The sequence below is a fragment of the Podarcis muralis genome, chromosome 7, assembly GCF_964188315.1.
Source record: "Podarcis muralis chromosome 7, rPodMur119.hap1.1, whole genome shotgun sequence".
In the NCBI taxonomy this organism is placed as follows: Eukaryota; Metazoa; Chordata; class Lepidosauria; order Squamata; family Lacertidae; genus Podarcis; species Podarcis muralis.
Genome location: NC_135661.1, coordinates 61,183,736 through 61,204,326, shown reverse-complemented (window position 1 = coordinate 61,204,326; position 20,591 = coordinate 61,183,736). Strand labels below are relative to the sequence as shown.

The 20,591-nt window shown below is 43.8% G+C and overlaps 1 protein-coding gene across 2 annotated transcripts in view; it reads left to right on the top strand.

Moving 5' to 3' along the window:
- The window catches only part of CSMD2 (CUB and Sushi multiple domains 2), a 477,324-nt gene that overhangs the window by 390,262 nt on the left and 66,471 nt on the right, over window positions 1-20,591 (top strand). For both annotated transcript variants that reach the window (XM_028738980.2, XM_028738982.2), the window contains 9 exons: window positions 787-882; window positions 2,735-2,938; window positions 4,168-4,292; window positions 8,952-9,048; window positions 11,768-11,872; window positions 13,616-13,734; window positions 15,115-15,184; window positions 17,057-17,173; window positions 20,005-20,214. In XM_028738980.2, coding sequence (XP_028594813.2) covers window positions 787-882; window positions 2,735-2,938; window positions 4,168-4,292; window positions 8,952-9,048; window positions 11,768-11,872; window positions 13,616-13,734; window positions 15,115-15,184; window positions 17,057-17,173; window positions 20,005-20,214 — 1,143 coding nt within the window. The remainder of the gene's footprint in view (window positions 1-786; window positions 883-2,734; window positions 2,939-4,167; window positions 4,293-8,951; window positions 9,049-11,767; window positions 11,873-13,615; window positions 13,735-15,114; window positions 15,185-17,056; window positions 17,174-20,004; window positions 20,215-20,591) is intronic.

Here is a 20,591-nt window from a genome sequence, read left to right as displayed (position 1 = left end):
TTGCAAGAGGGAGTGGAATCAAAACATCTGGTGCCATCCTCCCCCTTGCTCCTCAGGTGCTTACCTCCACTCTTCTTGCTGGGCTGGTAAAGAGCTCTGGCGCTGGGCCAGCATCTGAACAGTTGACTCCAGGCTTGGCAGACCCCTGCCCCCTGACCACATCCAAGCTTCCAAGCAGAGGAGGAAGCATTCTGTGCAGAGAGCATTATCAGGAGGTCCTCCAGCAATGCTTATTTTCTGTCTGGAGCAGCATGGTCCTACAGCATTCCCATCCAGGTAACTTTCCAGATGCCAGATCATCATCATCATATTTATATCCTGCCTTTTTTCCCTGACAAGGGAGTCAAGGCAGCTTTCAGATATAACAGATACAGTCAATGCCAGTGCTGGATGTGGCCAAAAGTGGGTGGAGCAAAGACTTAAGATTTGACATTTTGCATAAGCTGCTTTCTACACACACACACCTCTATCCTCCATCTAGGCAAGCAAGGATATGTTCCAGCCAAGCAAAAACACTCAATGAGGGTGGAAAACCAGGCCAGCAAGGAATGTGGCTGGGGAGAGAGTGTGGCCTCAAGGGAATCTGGCAAGCAGGATAAAGAGGCTTGGAGGGCCTCCTTTGGCCTCCAAGCCTGAGGTTCCCCTCTTCTGCCCTACAAAATTCAAATTGCCACCTTATTGGCTTGCTACACCAGACCAATCCTGGCTTCACTTAGGTGAGAATTGTGCTTTATTGTATTTTCTTTGCGAGTTGTTATTTTTGTTGTGTGCTTTCTCCTTCCCTAGGTGAATCTTTGCCTTTGGCCACCACCAACCAAATCCTCATCAAGTTCAGTGCCAAAGGTCAAGCCACAGCCAAAGGTTTCCATTTTGTCTACCAAGGTAGGCAGAGATATCAATAACCAAACTGGAATGGAGGCACGTGTTGGGTGGTGTGGAAGCCATCGAGGGAGGGTCACTTGGGAGAGAGTTATTTGGGAGGATCATAGCCTAAATCTCACTGAGCAAAGAGGAGCATGGTTGTGCAATATATTACAAGGAGCAGATTTAAATCCAGAACTAATCTGGGCTGAGTGCTCTAGTGTTAATGTATTTATGCCAGTCACTCCTGCTGTCCCCATCTCTCCTCAGGTGTGCCCTGATGAGAAGACCACTCACTTGTAATTGTTCTTCATCATTCCCTCTAGTAGTGAGCTCAGCTTGTGAGTGTTAACAGAATTGTAGCTCAGACAAGGAGGGGCAGGGAAATAGAGAAAGTTACCAGCATACTCAGGGGAATGAAGAGGGCAGCACACAGTCAGCGGAGGACCAAGTATGCTCAGTGGCCACAAAATGCTAGCTGTCTATTGAGTAGGGATACAGAAAACCAGAGAAGGAAGTGAATAGAGCATCCTGGAAGAGAGGGTATGGCTGGCTGGAACCCTGAACAGGAGCACTCCACATTGAAACATTTTGTTGCAGGTCTCACTTGTCTATTTTTCTTTTGAAATGCCCACTCCATTTCCACTAAAATATGTTCAATAATATATATATATAGCTACCCCTGACTAGTCACAAAATTCTGCCTCATTCTGAGCATAACCAAGAAATAGTAAGCCACCTTGAATCCCAGTTTGGAAGAAAAGCAGGGCATTCTATCTATGTATCTCCATATCCAGGTGGGACAGGAAAAGTCTACTGCCTGAAACCCTTGAGAGCTTCTGCCAAGTCAGTGCAGGCCATACTGAGCTAGGTAGACAAAGACTCTGACTTGGTTGCTTTGTTTCAGCCATGGCTTATCTCCGCAGAGAGCAGCAGGGTTAGGAAGGTCCCCAGTTGTATGTGCCTCTGTAGAGAGGAGACTGCCTCTGTGTGCTTGCCTTCTGGCTTTGGTCTAGATACCTCTTATTGCGAGTCAAAACACTGCTTTTATATTCTTTTGACAATTTTACTCTAAGGGAAGGAAAAATAAATCTTTCCCTGTGGTGTTTTTCAAAAGCTTAATTGGGAGCCCATAATTAATGACAATTCTGGTGTGCATGATTTATCCCAGTAGGGAAAGCATACAAAGTCATCAGATGTTCCTCCCTTAGGAGGGCTTCATAATTTTTGATAGCCCCTAGATATCCTGGGTAGCTCAGCTTAGTTGCAAGCTTGAGCCTCCGCAGGAAGGCTCGACCCTGATTTCTTTTGACGCTTTTTTGCACTAATCAGAGAACCTTTCAGTTGACTCTCGTACCTAATTATGGGGGAAGAGATTTTGATAGCAATTGTTAATGATTTAACCGAATCAAAGACTCTGATGAAGTCAAATAAAAATTGCCGCCTTCCCTCCAGAGAGTTAATTGCAGCCTCTCCTGGGCTGCACAATCGTTTCTGATTGCCTTTTGGAGAGGAATAGCAATGGGAGCAATCCCCACCCAGCATCTGACCTCTCTTAAGTCCACATCAAACACCTTTCCATTTGGACACTGTCTGCTTTGATGGCTAGTTCTTGTCTCCTTTTGCTGGCCACACACAGGAGTCGGTGGATGGCTTTAGCTGTATCAGTGTGGCATGTATAAGAAGTTTTCAACAGCTGAGGATTAACTTCAACAGCAAAGCAGGGAGTGAATTTCTTGTGTCTGTCTAATGTGGGGGGGGGGATCAACCTGAGGAGCAACGTTCATTTGGGGGGCAACCTTCCAGGATTATTGCTTTAAGGATTTGCATGTATTCTCCTCTGTAACTTTCTCCCCCTGTGTGTTTGTTGCAGCTGTCCCACGAACTAGCGCCACGCAGTGCAGCTCTGTGCCTGAACCCCGCTATGGGAGGCGGATAGGCAGTGATTTCTCCGTGGGGGCTGTGATCCGGTTTGAGTGCATTGCTGGTTATGCCCTCCAAGGATCCCACAGCATTGAGTGCCTGACAATGCCCGGAGCCCTTGCTCAGTGGAATTCCTCTGTGCCTACTTGTGTTGGTATGTACCTATAAAATCTGGAACAGCACTGAACCCGACTACAGATTTGTGATCTGTTCAGTTCCAAGATTCCTGGAGGGTCTTGGGCTTAAGCTAGGATTTGAGCTGGTGCTAGCACAAAGGGACAGCAGTCAGGGACCCCTGCTTTCATTAACCTTCCATGCATGCAAAGGAGCAAGGCTAGGCACACAATGCTGATAAACAGACATATCCTAACCTTTATGTGTAAGATTGAAGGGGAAGTTTGGCTGCTTACTCTTCTTTGGCATTTTCTCCACTGCTTCTGGTGTGAATTCCATTCCTCCAAAAGCACCTCTCCTCTTGACAAGATGCCTTTCGGAAACCAATGAATCTGAAGGCTCTGTTTCTTGTTGATCATATTGCCCCTGTCATTAGAAGTGGCTTCTAGCCCATTTCCAAGTGCAATTCAAGATTCTGGTACAACCCTAACAATCCTAACTGCCTTGGAGACATGTTACCTGAAGTTTGGCTTCCTCTCACAAATACCTTTCCAGACCTTAGAGCAATCTCCCAAGGCCCTTCTCCAATAGCTCATGCCAAATGGAGAGCAAGAACTTTTTCTGATACATAATGAATGGCTATAACTTGGGAGTACAGAATTTTCTTTGCATGCAGGAGGTCCCAAGTTTAACTCCCAGTATTTCCAGGTAAGACTGGGAGTGAACTGTGCCTGAAACCTGGGTAAGCTGCTGCCAGTAAGTGTAGACAACATTGAACAAGACTGACCATTTTTATTACTTAGGATAAGACAGCTTAATTGTTCAAGGGAAGGATGCACAGCATAGCTGTCAACTTTTCCCTTTTCTTGCGAGGGATTCTATTCGGAATAAGGGAATTTCCCTTTAAAAAAGGGAAACGTTGACAGCTATGATGCACAGCTCAGTGCTTTGCATGCAAAAGGCCCTAGGTTCTATTGTAAAAATTCTGGTGAGGCTTTAAGCTTTGTTGCATGGATGTTATCTGCGGCTGCAGGCACCACACTGCATTAGATTTTATGGTTTTATGGTCTAATTATTTTTTAAATCTTTTTGTAAGTGTCCCAGAGAACCATTATTGTTGGGCTGCATATGAATGTTATGAATAAATCTTAGGACTTAGGGGAAAGTGAAAGCCGATTAACAGTGTTGATAGAGAGTAGTAGCAGCCTGCTAGCAATTAGGAAACCTCATATGGAATAGACCTGTAGCAGCCTCTCTTCTATGTTTCAGTGCCCTGCGGTGGAAACTTAACTGAGAGAAAAGGCACCATTTTGTCCCCTGGGTTCCCTGAGCCCTACTTGAACAGCCTCAACTGTGTATGGAAAATAACCGTCCCTGAAGGAGCAGGAATACAGGTAAAACATTAGAGGAATGCCCTGTTTGGTAAGCTCAGTTGAAGGACTTGTACAGCAGTCCCAGCCCAAATATCCCAAGAGCAATAAAAACTCCCTCCTGATGTAGCCAGATATGTCAGGATGCTAACTGGGACCAGGAGGTGAGAACTTCTGAGGCCTGCATGTAATGAGCACCGCTGACTGCTTGTCCATTTCCAGGTGCAATGCAAAAGGTAATCTGCAATGGAGGTGGGGAAAAACCCAGAACAGGTCTAGGGGTGCATAGGGGAAGGGGGTAAGTTGTACAAGGGTGAATCATTGCACTAATATAATGAGAGACTTCACTCTTGGCCAAAGTACAGCTGCATACCTTTAATGGTCTGAACAGCAACTGGCCCAGGAATCTGGAATGACATTTGTAGTAGTGTGCATTCTCCAGCCCAGGGTCTCTGGAGTCAGTTGCTGAAGACGCTGGGGCCAGAGTTAAGGTGTGAATCTGAGCACAGGTGAGGGCAAGGAGCAAATTGCAGAAGGCAGAAGATGCTGGCTGTGCTCTGCCCCACAGTCAGAGGCAGCATACCTCTTGCTGGAAGCCACAGGAGAAGAAAAAGATCTCATGCTCAGGTCCTGCTTGCTGGTTTCCCACAGGTATGTGGTTGGACACTGTGAGAACAGATGCTGAACTAGATGGGCCATTGGCCTGATCCAGCAGGCTCTACCTATGTTCTTATCTTGGCAAGGAAAAGTCAGAAGGCCAGTGTCTTTATGATAGGCCTGGCCAACACAGAAGTCCATTCTGCCAGCTGTCAAATTTGGCGCATGAGGCTGATCTTGATATCTGGCCTGTGGAGCCAAAAAGGTTCCTCACTCCTGGCTTAGCAGAACAATGAATCAGTCTGATCAAAGCTATCTAAGGCCCTGTTCTTATCTGCTTTCTGCTTTGAGTCCGACTTTGATTGGATAATGGTTGGGCACTGCCTGCTTCCACTATGAGCCTTGGGACTCAGCTACATTAGTTACACTGTCACACCAGATGGCACTGTGGAGTTCTGTCTTTCATCAACTTGATTTCCCCCTTTGAGGTTTACAACTCATTTTTCTGAAACACTTTTCTGATGTGTCTAGATCCATAGAACTGCACAGAGTGGATCCAAGCTACGTATCTTTTCACATTTCAGTGGGACCTAGATTCAACTAATTTAACCTAGATCCAGTGTATTATGATGCCGGCTATACTTGTTTGCAATATTCTTAATAATAAAAAATGTATTATTATTATTACTTTATTTATAGCAACTGCTCTGCTTTGGTAGGCAGGGAAAGGGAGGCAGAGGAACAATTAGTGCCAGCAAGTGAACCTATTTACAACTTCCGAACTAGCAACTGGCATGTCTTTCTGTGGGTGCTACAGCTAATTAACAGATCGGTTTTGTTCTGGGTTTGTTTCCCCTCCCGCTATGTTTAATTTTGCCCTGGATATCTTGTGACTTGTTTGCATTGTTATCAGTATTTCCCACAGGCATTGCAAAGGGGAAAGAGAGAGGTGGGGGGGGGATACTCACTTTAGCAGAGCAAAACTGTTGGAACAGTTGAGGTGGAGTTGCAAAGCATTTGGCACTTGCAATTTCAAAAGGTGATAATTCATTCATTAATTTAAGCAGGGAGGGAAAGAAAATGAGGAGAAGAGAGAGCAATATCCACTAATGAAGCACTTCTTTTTCTTTGCGCCTTTTGTTTGAAATGCAGTAGAGAATTTTGAGATTATCCTCAGCGAAGCTGCTAATGGATTTTTGGAATATATGCAAGAAAAAGCAGGGCTTTAGAGGCCCTAAAAATTTAGAAGATTGTGGTGCCCCCATAACTCAAATTCTAATTTTTTTAAAAAACACACAATAATAAATGGTAAAATAAACTTTTATTTTTGAAAATGAAACAAAACCTATAGTAAGATGGAATGGAATGTCTATTTTTTGTATACGTCCACTTTATTTATATTTGAAATTTTTTCTCCTAACTTTTCTAATTGCAACGTATTTGATCAGATCCTCAAACCTAATCTTATGTAACATGTCTGCTTCTATACTTAGTAGAGATAAGGCACCTGGCCTGCCTTGTTGCATCGTAGTTCTGTTGGGATTTTCAACTGAGAAAAGGAACATTCAGCTGAGCGATTTGTGACGATTAATGTTAAAAATCTGGCAATGGAAAGTTTCGGTGGTTGCCCCCTTCCATTATTTTTCTTAATGGTTATCCAGACCTGGGGGAAAGTGAAACATTTAAGCAAAACATGACTTCATTCATAAAATAGAACTCTCTTCCCACTTCCTGCAATACCACTGCAGTGATTTTCAGGTTTTCTCCTGGAGAAAGCTACCTAGTGCTTTCCAGAAGCTTATTAAGGGTTCCTAAATGAGCAGATCAGGTGTGACAGATACGCTTTCCCAAAAGACAGCTCAATCACTGCTGCTGATCCTCCTCTGCCATATGCAACCAAAGGGGAATGTTGAATGTGCTCTTGGAAACAGTTCACAGAGGGCAGTGATGAGGCCTAGCAGTCCTGGCCAGCCAGTCTTCTGTGTGAACTGAGTGTGGACTCTTGAATATGCTCAACTATCCATTTCTTCTGTGCAGGGCTCCTTCAGCTGCCTAGCTGAAGTGCTCCTCAGAGGTAGAAAGTACGAAAGCCTCCACAATCATCAAACCCTCTTCTAGCAAAGTCAAATCGCTTTGGAAGCTAAATGGGGCCACCCCAGAATGCAGCTGTTGCTTCTGCATATTTGGGGGTGCCCTAGATAGGAAGAAGTACAGAAGTTTGAAAGCTGAAAGGGAAAGGATTTGTTCCTTTTGAAACCACTCGCTTGATAGCTTGTGAGCTTACGAGATGTTTATGGCAGCTGAGCCTATAGAGATATCGGACGGGGGGAATAGTCTGCAGAAGCTAGAATCCAGCTCGACTTCATGAGCCTTGTCAGGTTGAGAGCAACTGAGACCCAGAATGTTTTGAGTTTCACTCGCCCAGAGAATAGGCAGGTAAGAGGCGACATGACAGAAGTTTATAAAATTATGCATGGCATGGGGAAAGTGAGTAGAGAAAAGTCTCTTCTCCTCTCATAACACTAGAACCCATGGACTACCAAAGAAGCTGAAAGTTGGAAGATTCAGAACAGATAAAAGAAAGTTCTTCTTGGCATAGCACAGGGTTAAACTATGGATTTCATTCCCACAGGAGGCAGTGAGGGCCACCAACCTCCCCCTTCCCATAAAGCAGTAAAATGTTCTGGTTTAGGGCTGGCAGACCTCCAGTGCCATCAAATGCAGAGGGCTGTTCTGTGCTTTGAATGGGTGCTGGTTTGGAGACTGACAGAACATGCAGCCAGTGTCTAGGACGAGGCCCAGCTCCATCGGTGCCCATCCCTTTAGACAGCTGTTAACCCCTGTTTTGTACCGCAGGTATAGGTTAAGTGGTGACAAAACAAGAGGAGGCATTGGAGATGAAAGCGTTCTTGATAGCACAACAGAGGCAGTGTCAGGCCAGTGAGGGTTTTATGTAATCATCCTGCTCACTAGCACTTCTGGTATGAATTATTCATCCCAAAGGCAGCTCTTCCCTGGGTGAATTAATTTAGATCCCTGGCAGAAAATACAGGCTGATCCTTCGTGAAATCCTGCACATGAGCGTCAAATTAGAAGCTTACAATGTTCGTGCCCTTCCAGTGTGGGGAGGGGAGCTTTGGGGGTCAGACGGGATGGTGAGAGGGAACCCCCCCCCCAAGTCTTGTTTCTGTAATGCATGAAATTATTATTAGGGGGATAATTATGCAGATACTGATTTGGCTGGAGCAATTGGTAAAGACTCGGTGGAGGTCATTAGCATTTCAGTGAGATGGATTCTAAAGGTTTTCATGTTTTTGCTTTTGCTTTAAAGTCCCTGCAAAGTTGTTATTCAGGATAAGCAAGCTAGAATGTCAGAGATAATGGTTTATTATCACTCTTGTGACACGCACCTTTTCCCTCCGTGGCATTTGGCAGAAGAGGAGGAACTTTGCACAGCTGTAGCATGGATCAAGCACTTCCTAGAGAATGTCCAGGAAAGGCTGAGAGAGACCAAGTTGGGGCTGGTGTATACTATCATCAGAATCAAGTGGTGAAAATTAACCTGGACTTGTACCACTCGAGGCTCCTAGGGGAGCATGGCTAGTATCCTGTTCTTGCAGTAGCCAGCCAGATGCACACAGGAAGCATGCAAGTGTTTCAGGGAACCCTGAGTATCTTGGGCATTTAACAGGGTTTCCTCAAACAGAACATCACTAACGGCAGGCGAGCTTCCCTGGAAAAAAAACACCACTGGCAACTGCAGGGGCCTGCTTAAGAGCATGTTGCCAGCTTCGGTCTGGCAACAGGGGAGCCCAATTGACCACATGCTAATCAAGTCTGTGCCCTAGAACGTACACTTGCTAGTCTAGGCTGTGCTTGACAGCAATGCTTTTCAATGCACTTCAGAGTGCCCAGGATCCTGACAGATAGTTCAACATTGAAAGGATTCTTTGTAGACAGAAAAGTATGCCAATGGCTACATCAAATGTTTTGTTTCTTTTTACAAAATTAAATTTGGTTTAATAATTAAAAGGCTATCCATATCATAATTTTTCGTTCTTTTCTTTTCTCCCTCCCTCTTCCCAGATTCAAGTGATCAGTTTTGTGACAGAACAGAACTGGGATTCCCTAGAAGTCTTTGACGGTGGGGATAACACAGCCACCATGCTGGGCAGCTTCTCAGGTGAGTTCTGAAGTGGACACAGAATGGGCTACAGCAGCCTTCACTAACCTGGTGCCTTCCAGATGTTTTGGACTATAACTCCCAGCAGCCCCAGCCAGCTTGACTGCAGTCCAGAACATCTAGAGGGCATCAGGTTGGGGAAGTCTGGCCTTTGCAGCTCCAGTGTCGACCATCACCAGGCTTGCCACCTCCAAAGTAATGAAAGAACACCCAAGACAGACAAAGGACAGAAAGATTCCGCTTTCCCTCCATTGCAACTTCTCCTTTAGCTGGGCTTTGAGACTTGCTTCCACAGTCAAGCACAGAAAAGCCTTTTCTTTGGTGGCTCCCTGCTTGTGGAATTCTGTACATAGGGAAGCATGCTTTTTGTAAAAATCGCTTTTTTTAAAGGCACCCAGGCCACTGGTCCTTCATTGGGAGGGCAACTAGTTACATCTGTGAACCCTTTTCTATGTATGTATATATAAATATATATATTTGGGTGAGCAGTTTAGGTCTAATTTTACTGCTGTTTTTGTATGTTTCTTGTTTTCACTATTTATTGAACCCTTTGGTTCCACTGAGACAATTTATGTTAAAAAAGGATGAACAAATATAATAATCTATTAATTAATGACAATAGTACAAGGCAGCACGTGCACAGACAAGGCGGAGAACAGGTTGAACACTCTTACCCCCATGCACAGCCTCCCCACTGCCACATACACAAACAAATTCCTCCCTCCCATGCTTTGCATGTTAGAAGCAAGCACAAACTTGGAAATACTACATTTAACTCCAAATATTGAATTCCAGTCCAACTTTATGGCTGCTTGAGAAGGGAAGCCTTTTTGTCATTACTCTGGCCAACACAAACTAGCTGGCATCCTGTGGTCTGGTTTAGGCTTGGGGCAGTGCCAACATTTCCAAATTTAATACCCCTTATTTTGAAGGGGTCAGTTGTGCTAATATTTGGGGCTCTTCCCCATCTTGTTCCGTACCTGACTTCTGTGAATGACGTTACTTGTGTGAAGGACAGTGTCATATTCACTTGAGAGCGGGGTCACACTTTTCACTCTACTTCCAACATCACATCTGCCACCTTCAACAATGGTGTGTTGTTTGTACCGGTTGTGTGAACTCTTGCTTGCACATAAAGGCACCACATGATCAGGACACCTGTACAGCTGGGTGTCCCAGTTGTGTGGGGCAATTGCACATGATGAAGAGTTTGTGCCTTGAAGTTGTTTTGCAGGCATCCATGGTTCTTGGAGGAAGCAGATGTGATGTTGAATGTAGGGCTTAAAGAATTGTGTTGTCCTATAAGTCAGTAATGCATGAGTGGTGCTTATGTGAAGTAAGAAACTGAGTGGGCAGTGGATTTTTTCAAAACAGGAAAGTGCATCAAAGAAGCAAAGCTGAGAGTGAATCCGTTTGCATTCCTAAACCACAGTTGGAGTCTCTTGCCAAAGCTTTCTGAGCCATTTTTCCACAGAGTTGCATCCATTCCCCTCCAGAGCTGCCTTTATTCCTTTCATTTCAGGACCCCAAGCTGTTATTCAGCCAGCAAAGAGGGGAGAACAGTGCCATGAGGGGTCCTCTGTGACTCCCTCCCCCCCGTAACTTCTCATCTCCAAATCCTTTTCTATATCTGTTAGTCCAACCGGATAATGCTTTCTGTGATGAGAAATGTGTCTCTGCGCTTTGAAAACTACATTTCTCAGTATCCCTCTGCTGGCCTCTGTGGAGCTTGATCAAAAATGAACCATGCTGCCAAAGTTAAAGGCTGCCTTCTCAGACACACAGATGCAATCTCTGATGTGTTCTCAGATAAGAGTCAGGCTTTGCCCTGCAGTTCTCCAAGACCAATGGGATAGAAGGGGGTGTGCAGAGCAGCCCCCTAAGTCTAATTCATTCTTCATCCTTTTAATACAGATCTGTTATGGGGACATCTGCTGGTTGTGTGAAATGATTGTTTTACTGGCTCAGTAATGAGCTGTTGAAGGCGCTAACCTTCAGGATGCTCACACCTTTATAATTGTGTGTGCACATTAGGGATGTTGGAGAAATTTGGTTCAGTTCACTTTTTAATGTGAGCCTACCTAATTTGCACTTACCAAAACAAAACACAAACTGTAATGTAGTTAGCCATCAAAATTCGCACTTCTCTGAATTTTGCAATGCAGTTCTCTAACCAACCAACCAAAATGTGGTACAAAAAGGCATGTGTGTGTGTGTGTGGAAAGTGTGGCTAGAAATGCATATATTAGTGAAAACAAAATACAAAATGCCTTATATTAGGGAAAGTTGCTTGCAAAACTGTATAGGGCAAAATTGCAAGTCTATTAAGAGAATGTGCACTAAAATCCTACTGGTTTGATGACCATAAAAAGAGAATTGCAAATTGGTGCAGAATTGTGGCAAACTGAAGCTAAGATTGGAAATAATGAGAAAATGAGAGAAACCAGAATTGACAGATTTGTCTGTTCCTAATGTACGAAAGACCTGGAGACCTCTCTACAGCCTGCTTGCCTCCTGCACTAAATGGGACCCCACCACCACTGCCAAATCCCCTCTTCTAGTCTTACTTTCCAGGGTTTGGGGGTGGCTGGAAGGGGTGGAGGGAGGACACCTCCCCAGATATGGTGAGTGGCTCTGGAAATGGTCTGGATCCTCTCCAACATTTCTGAAGCACCCTGGTAACATCTCTGCCTCTTGTGTGCATGTGTTTCGCCCCTAGGAACCACAGTCCCTGCACTGCTGAACAGCACCTCCAACCAACTCTATTTGCATTTCTACTCCGACATCAGTGTCTCTGCTGCAGGATTTCACCTTGAGTACAAAAGTAAGGATTCTTCTTGCTTGATGATGCTGTTCCAAGATGTCCAAGTTGTAGCTTCTGCTGCGAGAGCAATTACTCTCAGGGTTGTGCACACTTTGTCGCAGTGATCATGCAAATACAAGATTGAGAAAGGGTATATGATGTGGAATTTAATATAATTTGAAACTTCAGTGTATAAAAGTTAAAATAAAGCCAAGCTTCCAGATCTCATGACTGAAGAAAGGGGCTGGGGGATATGCAGGTAGTGACTGGGGAATGCTCAGAAACCAGAGAGGATCATTGGGTGGAAACTAGAATGGCCATTGCATAAGAGTAGTCTATTTCAACCACTGAGCCTTTGTTAATGTGCTACCAAAATGAACATTTTTTTTAAAAAAGGAAATAAAGTAGCCTTCATAAATAAAATGGAAAGGTAGGCCAGTAGCCAAGATGAAGAGCATGGTGAAAATGCCAGCAGCCTTCCCAAAAATGATGATATTCCAAGTTCTAATATTTCTGAATTAAAATTGGGGGCATTCTTCTTTGATTCCTGCGATGGTTTATTTCTGAGGTGCTCCAGGCAGGAATGAGAGATGTGGCTTGTTAGCTGGAGATGGCAGGGAATGTGTTTTATGCACATGCTTCTTTATGTGTTTTAATGCATGCATAAACCGCCCTTGATCCAAAAGAAGAAGCAGAAAAATGGATTTCAAAGTGGTCAACAGGAAAATTTCAAGATTCCAAAAATGTAACACAAACCAGCAACACAATGCAGCTAACAAGTGGTGCACAAATCACCTGGTGCAGACAGCACAACTCTATAAGGCTTTGAAGCTCTTGCCAGTTCCCTGGCCGATGCACCATTGATCACAAAGGCGTTAAGTCCTGCAACTCAGCTGCTACCTTCACAGCCAAACGTCTGGCTGAGAACAGCAGAGCAGCTGGACTGCGCCTGCTGCGCCCGTCATAGTGGCTGAAAAGTAAAGTGCCACTGCCAACCGCTGGAGGGAGTCCCATGGGAGAGGTCACTTTCAGAAACGAGAGCAGCGTTCTGTTACTTTTCATTCACCAAACAGAGATCAACAGCAGACATGATACACGCAGTTCCATACGGAATGTGTACAGGCTTAGTACATCTGGTGGTGCTTTAGAACTGGAGGCCCACTTCACTTAAACCTGGGGCAGGGGGAGTTCTTTTTAGGGCCAAACTGGACACAACGCTATCACGTCAATGCAGTTAGTGTGTCTAGTTTGTAAAATGTAATAGCTGCTGCAGGGTCCTGCTTGAAACTTCCCCCAGGCATCTGGTTGGCTGCTGTGAGAACAGGATGCTGGACTAGATGGGCCGCTGGCCTGATCCAGCTGCCAGTTCTTAGGTTCTTATGAGCAGCACCACTCTAGACTTAGCTGATTAATCAGCTGTGTGCCAGTAGGGATGGAGGAGAAATTTGTGCATTTAATGCAGACCTATCAAATGTGCACTTCTCAGACCAATGCATGAAGCAAAGCACAGCTTCTTCAGTGGCAGCTAGGTCTCTGTTGTTGGGTTGGTGTGATTTGAAGGAAATGGCCTCATGGGCCAAATTGAGACTCATGCTGGGACTGATAAGGCCAGAGGTTCCCCACCCTGCCCCAATCTACATCCTGATTTGTACTTCTGGCGGAATTCTTGCATGTGTGTGCATATGTGTGTGTGTATGCGCACACACACACACACACACACCACACACACACCACCCCCATTCGCCTCTTCTTGCTTTCTTGCAGCTGTAGGCCTCTCCAGCTGCCCAGAACCCACTGTCCCCAGCAGTGGTCTGAAGATCGGGGAGCGATACTTGGTGAATGATGTTGTCTCCTTTCAGTGTGAGCCAGGCTACGCACTCCAGGTACTGAGTGTTATTGAGTCTGTGAAGTGTTTCACTTTGCAGTGAAAACTGCGGATATGTGAGCTGCCCATGTGTGAGTTGACAGAGCTGATTGAAAGAGATACACAGGGATCTGTGATGTGACAGATTCAGGGGAAAGCAGGATGTTTGAGGTATTTGAGCATTGCAAATTCTTATATGAAGTGACCTCAGCTTTGGTTTGAATGTTATAAAGCATGAGTGTCCTGGGCTGCAGTAATCAGCTTGATTAAATAAATATTCCAATCTAATGTTCCATTAGATGCTCTGCTGTACCTCTTGAAATTAAGACAATGTATTTCACTCAAACATTATATACTATAACTATGGGCAGAGTTTTATATGCCAGATCATGGGAAAGTACCCATAAACCAATGGGTGGATTTGATGTAGCTGGGCAAATCTGGAAACAGATGAATATAATGAATTATAATGAAAGTAGCAGTGTTCCTTAAAGACGGTGAAATATATAGTGAGTCAATGAATAGATGGGTTTAAGTAACACGATACTTTAAGAAGGATTTGGGGGGTCTAAGGAAGGCTGATGAAGTTCTAGGCCTAATAGACAAAACAAAAACTGACAAATTGCTGGGTCCAGATGGCATCCACCTGAGAGTTCTCAAACAACTCAAATGTGAAATTGCTGATCTTCTAGTAAACATATGTAACTTGTTCCTCAGATCAGCTTCCATACCTGAGAACTGACTTCTTCATTCAGTGCATAGTTAAACTGTGGAATTAATGCCTACAGGTAGCAGTGATGGCCACCAACCTAGATGGCTTTAAAAGATGATTAGACCAATTCATGGATGGCAAGGTTATCAATGGCTACTAGCCACAATGGTTATGTTCCACCTCCACTAACAGAGGCAACATGCTCAGGTCCTGTTTGCACTCGGTTCCTGTTTGAGGGCTTCCCACAGGCATCTGGCTGGCTGTTGTGAGAATGGGATGCTGGACTAGATGAGCCAGCAGGCTCTTCTTATGTTCTTATGTGATAGATTATATGACACAGATTAGGAAATTGCAGATTAATCTGACAACTAAATTTTATTTTTGAGAAAGAAATTGATCTAGATTATTTAACCACCCTTTTAGCTGTTTAATGCATTTATGTTTATATACTATTTTGGTCTTTAATGTGGTTTTGTACAATTTATAAATATGTGATTTTTTTTTTAAAAAAACAACAACCATGTAAATTAACTTAATTTAGGATTTAAGTCTGTGTATATATCTTTTTTTGTTTCAGTGGTGCAAAATATAAACTTGCTTTGGTACTCTCACTTTTCATTAGGACTTTTTTTTTCAGTTCTTCCTCTATCCCACCATCTCATAGTCTGTTTTCCTTCCTTGATTCAGGGACATTCTCACATTTCCTGCATGCCAGGGACTGTCCGGCGCTGGAACTACCCTCCTCCACTTTGCATCGGTAGGAAAACTCCACCATGAAATTTATTTTAAGACCATCTCATCCTAGAGGGACACCCTTGTAGCCTCCTCACTATTTATTATTTGTTTTTATTTCATTTAAACGGAGCTTGGTGATGTCCTGGCTGCTTAAGGAATCCCTTGGGGGAACCTAAACTGATAATCTGTTCTGCTTGTTGATTCTGTTATAGTGTTGGGGGACCTCTGGCCCTTTGGTCCAATTAGGCTCACCAGGCCTCCCTGTTTTGGCCAAGCGACACACACTGCTCTATGCCTGACATCATATATCACAGGTCTGGGCTAAAATATCGTTTTCAGGCACCACCAATCAGCTGGCGGACACTTGCAAAGCCTTTTCCACAGCGCTTCGCAGGCTGAATGCAGAATTTCCTCCCAATGTAAATAGCAGCTTCAGAGGAATGGTTTTCTCAGGCCCACTGGGGAGAATAAAGGGTTATAAGCTCTTTTCCCCATTCAACCTTCCCTTTCAGCACAGCTGCACTGGGGTGCAGAAGGAGCAGAGTTTTAACCCAAAAGCCTGATAAGTAGGTTCCCATTTGCAAAACCACAATGTAAGAAGGTCCGGTGGTCTGCAAAGAATATTGCAAACTAGAATATTGGTCTGCAGTGTAATTGAGTTAGGCAATTCGGCTTTATAACAGCTGAAATCAGAAGCCCATTTTCCCACGAGAGTTTGTCTTTCGTTGCTCCTTTTGAAAATCAGGATGCTTAATTTGGTGCATAAATATGCATTTGAATCTCAATCTGTTAGCTGCAGATCCCGAATGAGAAATTGCCTTTGACAGCTACACACACAAAGGCGCACACCATTTCATAGCAGAGAAACTAGATTGGAGATTTTTCAAATATTTTTTATGCCACACTTAGAAAGGCAGAAGCGATCAAGCTTTGGTGAAATGTTCACGAGTCCCTACAAGCTCGACTGGCTGTTTCTTCTTCTTCTTCTTCTTTAATCCAGATGTTATCCTTTTTTAATAATTGAGGAGGAGTTCCATTTAAGTAGACATCAAGAGGGTGGGGAGTTAGAGACTAGCAAAGTCAGCAGAAAAAAAATACATATAATGAGCCATTAAATGGAGGGAAATCTGTGTTGTCAGTGTCAGCATAGATTAAAAGCACAGGCCTCCATGTTCTATTTTAGACTGTGCAAGGGGGGGACCCAAGAGGATTTGCGGAGACTTTCATAGGTGAATGAATATAGAGGAATTAGGAACAGAGAGAGCCCTGAATTTAGGTTTGGGAGATGAAAACTGGACTCTGCGGTTCAGGTGAGAAGGGTTATGGTGGTGGAGCTAAATCTCCCAAAATTACCCGCCTCCCACAAATCAGTAGTGAAATTGGGAGGGTAGGGGCATTATGCCATATATATATCTCAGAGAGCTGGTTTTTACAGTAGTCTGAAGTAAGGTGCGGAAGAAAATAATTTGAAATGGAGATGTTGGGGATTGATCCTAAGACATTCTTCACACAAAGCACATGTTCCACTGCTGAGCTGTGATCCCTTTGCCTGTGTCCTCAGGATAAAGGGCAAACAATATTGCAATAGGTTTATTTTTAAGTGGCAGCCTTGTGCCTGGTGTTGCTGGGGATTCCAAGAAACGAAATGGTGTAGTTTTGGAATTGGTGGTTAAAATCAGTGCTGTTTTAAAAGGTTCAGTCTGCCATCTTGATTCCAAATGGCCTCCAGTTGTTCCCTAAAATATATGAAAACCTGCTCCTTGATCTCAGGAACCATCATGCAAAATTATGTTACAATGTCTTAAGATGTGTCCAAGGGTTTTGCAAACAGATAAACAGCTTTCCAAAATGCAGATATTTGTTCCTGGCCACCTTCTTCTTGCTTATCTAACAGCTCAGTGTGGTGGGACCATGGAAGAGATGGAAGGTGTAATTCTGAGTCCCGGCTTCCCAGGAAACTATCCTAGCAACAGCGACTGTACGTGGAGGATATCCCTTCCAGTGGGGTTTGGTAAGAGAGTGCCCTGTGCTGTTCCCATCTCATCAAAAGCCTAATGAATAAACCTATTTGCACTTACTCTTGTTAGGCTGACCTCAGGTTGAACAGGTTTAGGTCTTGTCTACGCAAGGCTTATCCAAGCTGACCTTTTCCACCACTCTTCCCAGGCACAGGTTCCTACTTAAAAGCGCCATGACTGAGGGTTTGGGGGGGGGGGAATGTTGCCCCATAACTTTCCCTATGAAAATCTGCTCTTTAGCACTCAATCAGAGCAAATGTCTATGGGTTTTAATGGGGAAAGCTCTGGAGCAAAAAAAAAAAAAAAAAAAAAGGAGGGGTGCTCAGACATGGAGCTTTCAAACACAGGCCATGCCTGGAAAAAGCAGAAGAAAGTAAGTGGAGATAAGCCATAGTCTGAAGTAGTAGAATGGGTTGTACCACTTAAGACAGCAAGTTGGGGGTGTCATTTTTAAATGCTCATCCCTTTATATAAAAACCCTGTGCAAGCAACTGCTGTGCAATTAAAAAATGAATAAATTAAATAATAGAAGAAAATCATAATGGTATGGAGAAATCATTCTAACCATTCTAACCCAGCCTGCCCTATCTGAATCTATTAAATTTCTTATGCAGGGAAGCATCCAGAAATGGAATTCTCCACCTATAGTTTGACATGGTGCAGTCCATTATATCACCTCAGGACTCCTCTACGTTCTTTATTCTGCATTATGTAGAACTTGATGGCTTAAACCCAACCTTTGGACTACCACTCCCATCAGCCTCAGCCAGCACTGTGCTTGCTGATAGGCTCTGTAGTCTAAAACATTTGGGGAAACCAGGTTGATGAAGGCTGCTTTAACCCCTCCCCCCCTACCCCTCATTCTTAGAAACTGTCCTCCCTTCCTTGAGGGTTTCTTTTAAAAATGTAGTGGCTGTTACATGCTATAATTTGCATGTCGTGGTCTCTGAAGCTAGAGAAAATCAAATCTGCTCTAAGGGCAGGGCATGCCTTTGTCCCATATAAATCAACTTTTTAGAAACAAAACAAAAAACTCATGATCAGTTAGCCAAATTTGGCTAAACGTAACCATTTTTTAATGAATGTTGTATTTTTTTTTATGTGTCTGTTTACTTATTTATTTTATTCTTAGGATTTTGTGCCTATCATTTACCATAAGGTCCCAGGGCAGGTTGCAAGGAAAATATGGTACAATTTAAAATCAAATAAAACCAATAGTTAATACAACACCAAAACTACAATTAAAAGGAAGAGAATAAAGTTAGTGTCCTAAGCATATATCTCAGCTGTCAAAAGGCCAGGGTAAAGAGGTGTGCATGTGCATTAGGAGTGGGTAGGTGACAAATTGTGGTAAAAATAAGAACATTTTTAGTTGGATGCAAAAGTTTCTTATAATTAGCTATCTACAATATGAGCACCAAAGGGGATTGCACATTTCTGTACCCAATCCCAAAGCTGAGGAAGCTCCATTAATCTATATTCAGAGGATGCAACAGATAGAAAGCAGGAAAAGAATATGGAAGTTCAAAGTAAGGGTCTAGTGCAGTGTTGGCCAAACTTGGCCCTCCAGCTGTTTTGGGACTACAATTCCCATAATCCCTGACCACTGGTCGTTAGCTAGGGATGATGGAAGTTGTAGCCCCAAAACAGCTAAATGGCCAAGTTTGGCCAACACTGGTCTAGTGGCTTCCCTCAATGACAAACTGCCCAGACTTGAGGAAGAGCAATCATCAGAGAGGCAGCCTCTCCAAAAACATCTGGTTCCCAGGATCCAGGGTGATTATGTTCTCTAACAGTGCTTCCCCTTTCACTCTTTTAACCATAAACCTTTTGGACTTGTGCCAAATATATGTGCCCATATTTTTAACTGTGCTTCTGTTACGCTCATCACATTTGCAGATGACACCAATCTGGGAGGGGTAGCTTATGCTGCAGAAGACAGAATCAGGATTCAAAATGACTTTAACAGATTGGCGAACTGGGCACAAGCTAACAAAATGAATTTCAATAGGGACAAATGTAAGGTTCTGCAGTTAGGCAGGAGGAAGCAGCTGCACAAATATAAGATGGGGGACACCTGGCTTGCCACTAGTACATGTGAAAAGGATCTAGGGGTCTTGGTGGACCACAAGCTTAACATGAGTCAATAGTGTGATGCAGCAGCAAAAAAAGCGCTAATGCTATTCTAGGCTGCATCAACAGAAGTATAGTGTCTGGTTCAAGGGAAGTAATAGCACCACTCTATTCTGCCTTGGTCAGACCACACCTGGACTACTGTGTCCAGTTCTGGGCACCACAATTTAAGAAAGGGTATTGACAAGTTGGAATGTGTGCAGAGGAAGGCAACCAATATGACTAAGGGTCTGGAATCCAAACCTTATAAGGAACTGTTGAAGGAGCTGGGTATGTTTTGGGGATTGCAGCCAAATTCTATACAATTTTGTCGAGCCCAGGGATAGTTGAGGAATTTGATCTTTGCAAATCTTTCCAAAGTGAGCTGATCTAAACTGCACTTCCCATACTAACATGCAGATCTAGACATCGCTATCTGTTGAATTTTTGTTACTTTTCTGAATGTCATGAGTCCTCATTTCAAAAAAGTACATTAAAAATGTGTATTGAGAGGCACTTGAAAATAAGTATTTAAATGTGAATTTTTATGCATATTTTAAAAATAACCATTGCAAATTAATGTGGAAATGATCTTAAAGTTGGGCACATGTGAACATGAGAGTGGCCTGCACTCCTAGTTGAGCCACAGTCCACTTTCTGGCTGGGACCCCGGAATATACCTCCTTTCTCCCTCTTTCCCCTTGTCATACAGGTGCCCACCTCCAATTTCTGAACTTTTCCACCGAGCCTAACCATGACTTCGTTGAAATCCGTAATGGGCCGTATGACACCAGCAACATCATCAGCCGGTTTAGCGGGAGTGACCTCCCAGGCTCCCTCCTTTCCACATCCCATGAAACCACCATGTATTTCCACAGCGACCACTCACAGAACAAGCCTGGCTTTAAGGTAGAATACCAAGGTAAGGAGGAGGGAGCCAATGAAGCTGTGCATGATGCAGCCAGATTGCCCTTGAGGCTCCTGGAAAGAGTGCTCAGAATGCAAGAGCCACTTCTCTAATTTTGAAGTCATATCTCGAGGCTTTAATCCAAGCAACTATAAAAGGGTTACACAGTAGCCTGGCATAATCCTAATAGCCAGGGCCTGTTCACCCTGCCGACACAGACAAGTTAATTCACAATGTGTTTTCCTGGAGGGCTTCTGCACTCTGCCTGGGGTTTCAACCTGACCTGAATTTCTTAGATGCTTGGAGACCTCATAATTGTTGCATCAGAGGAATACTCTGTCCCACTGGTCTTTTGTCCAGGCTTTTTCCTGCCGCTCTTATTCTGGTTCTAA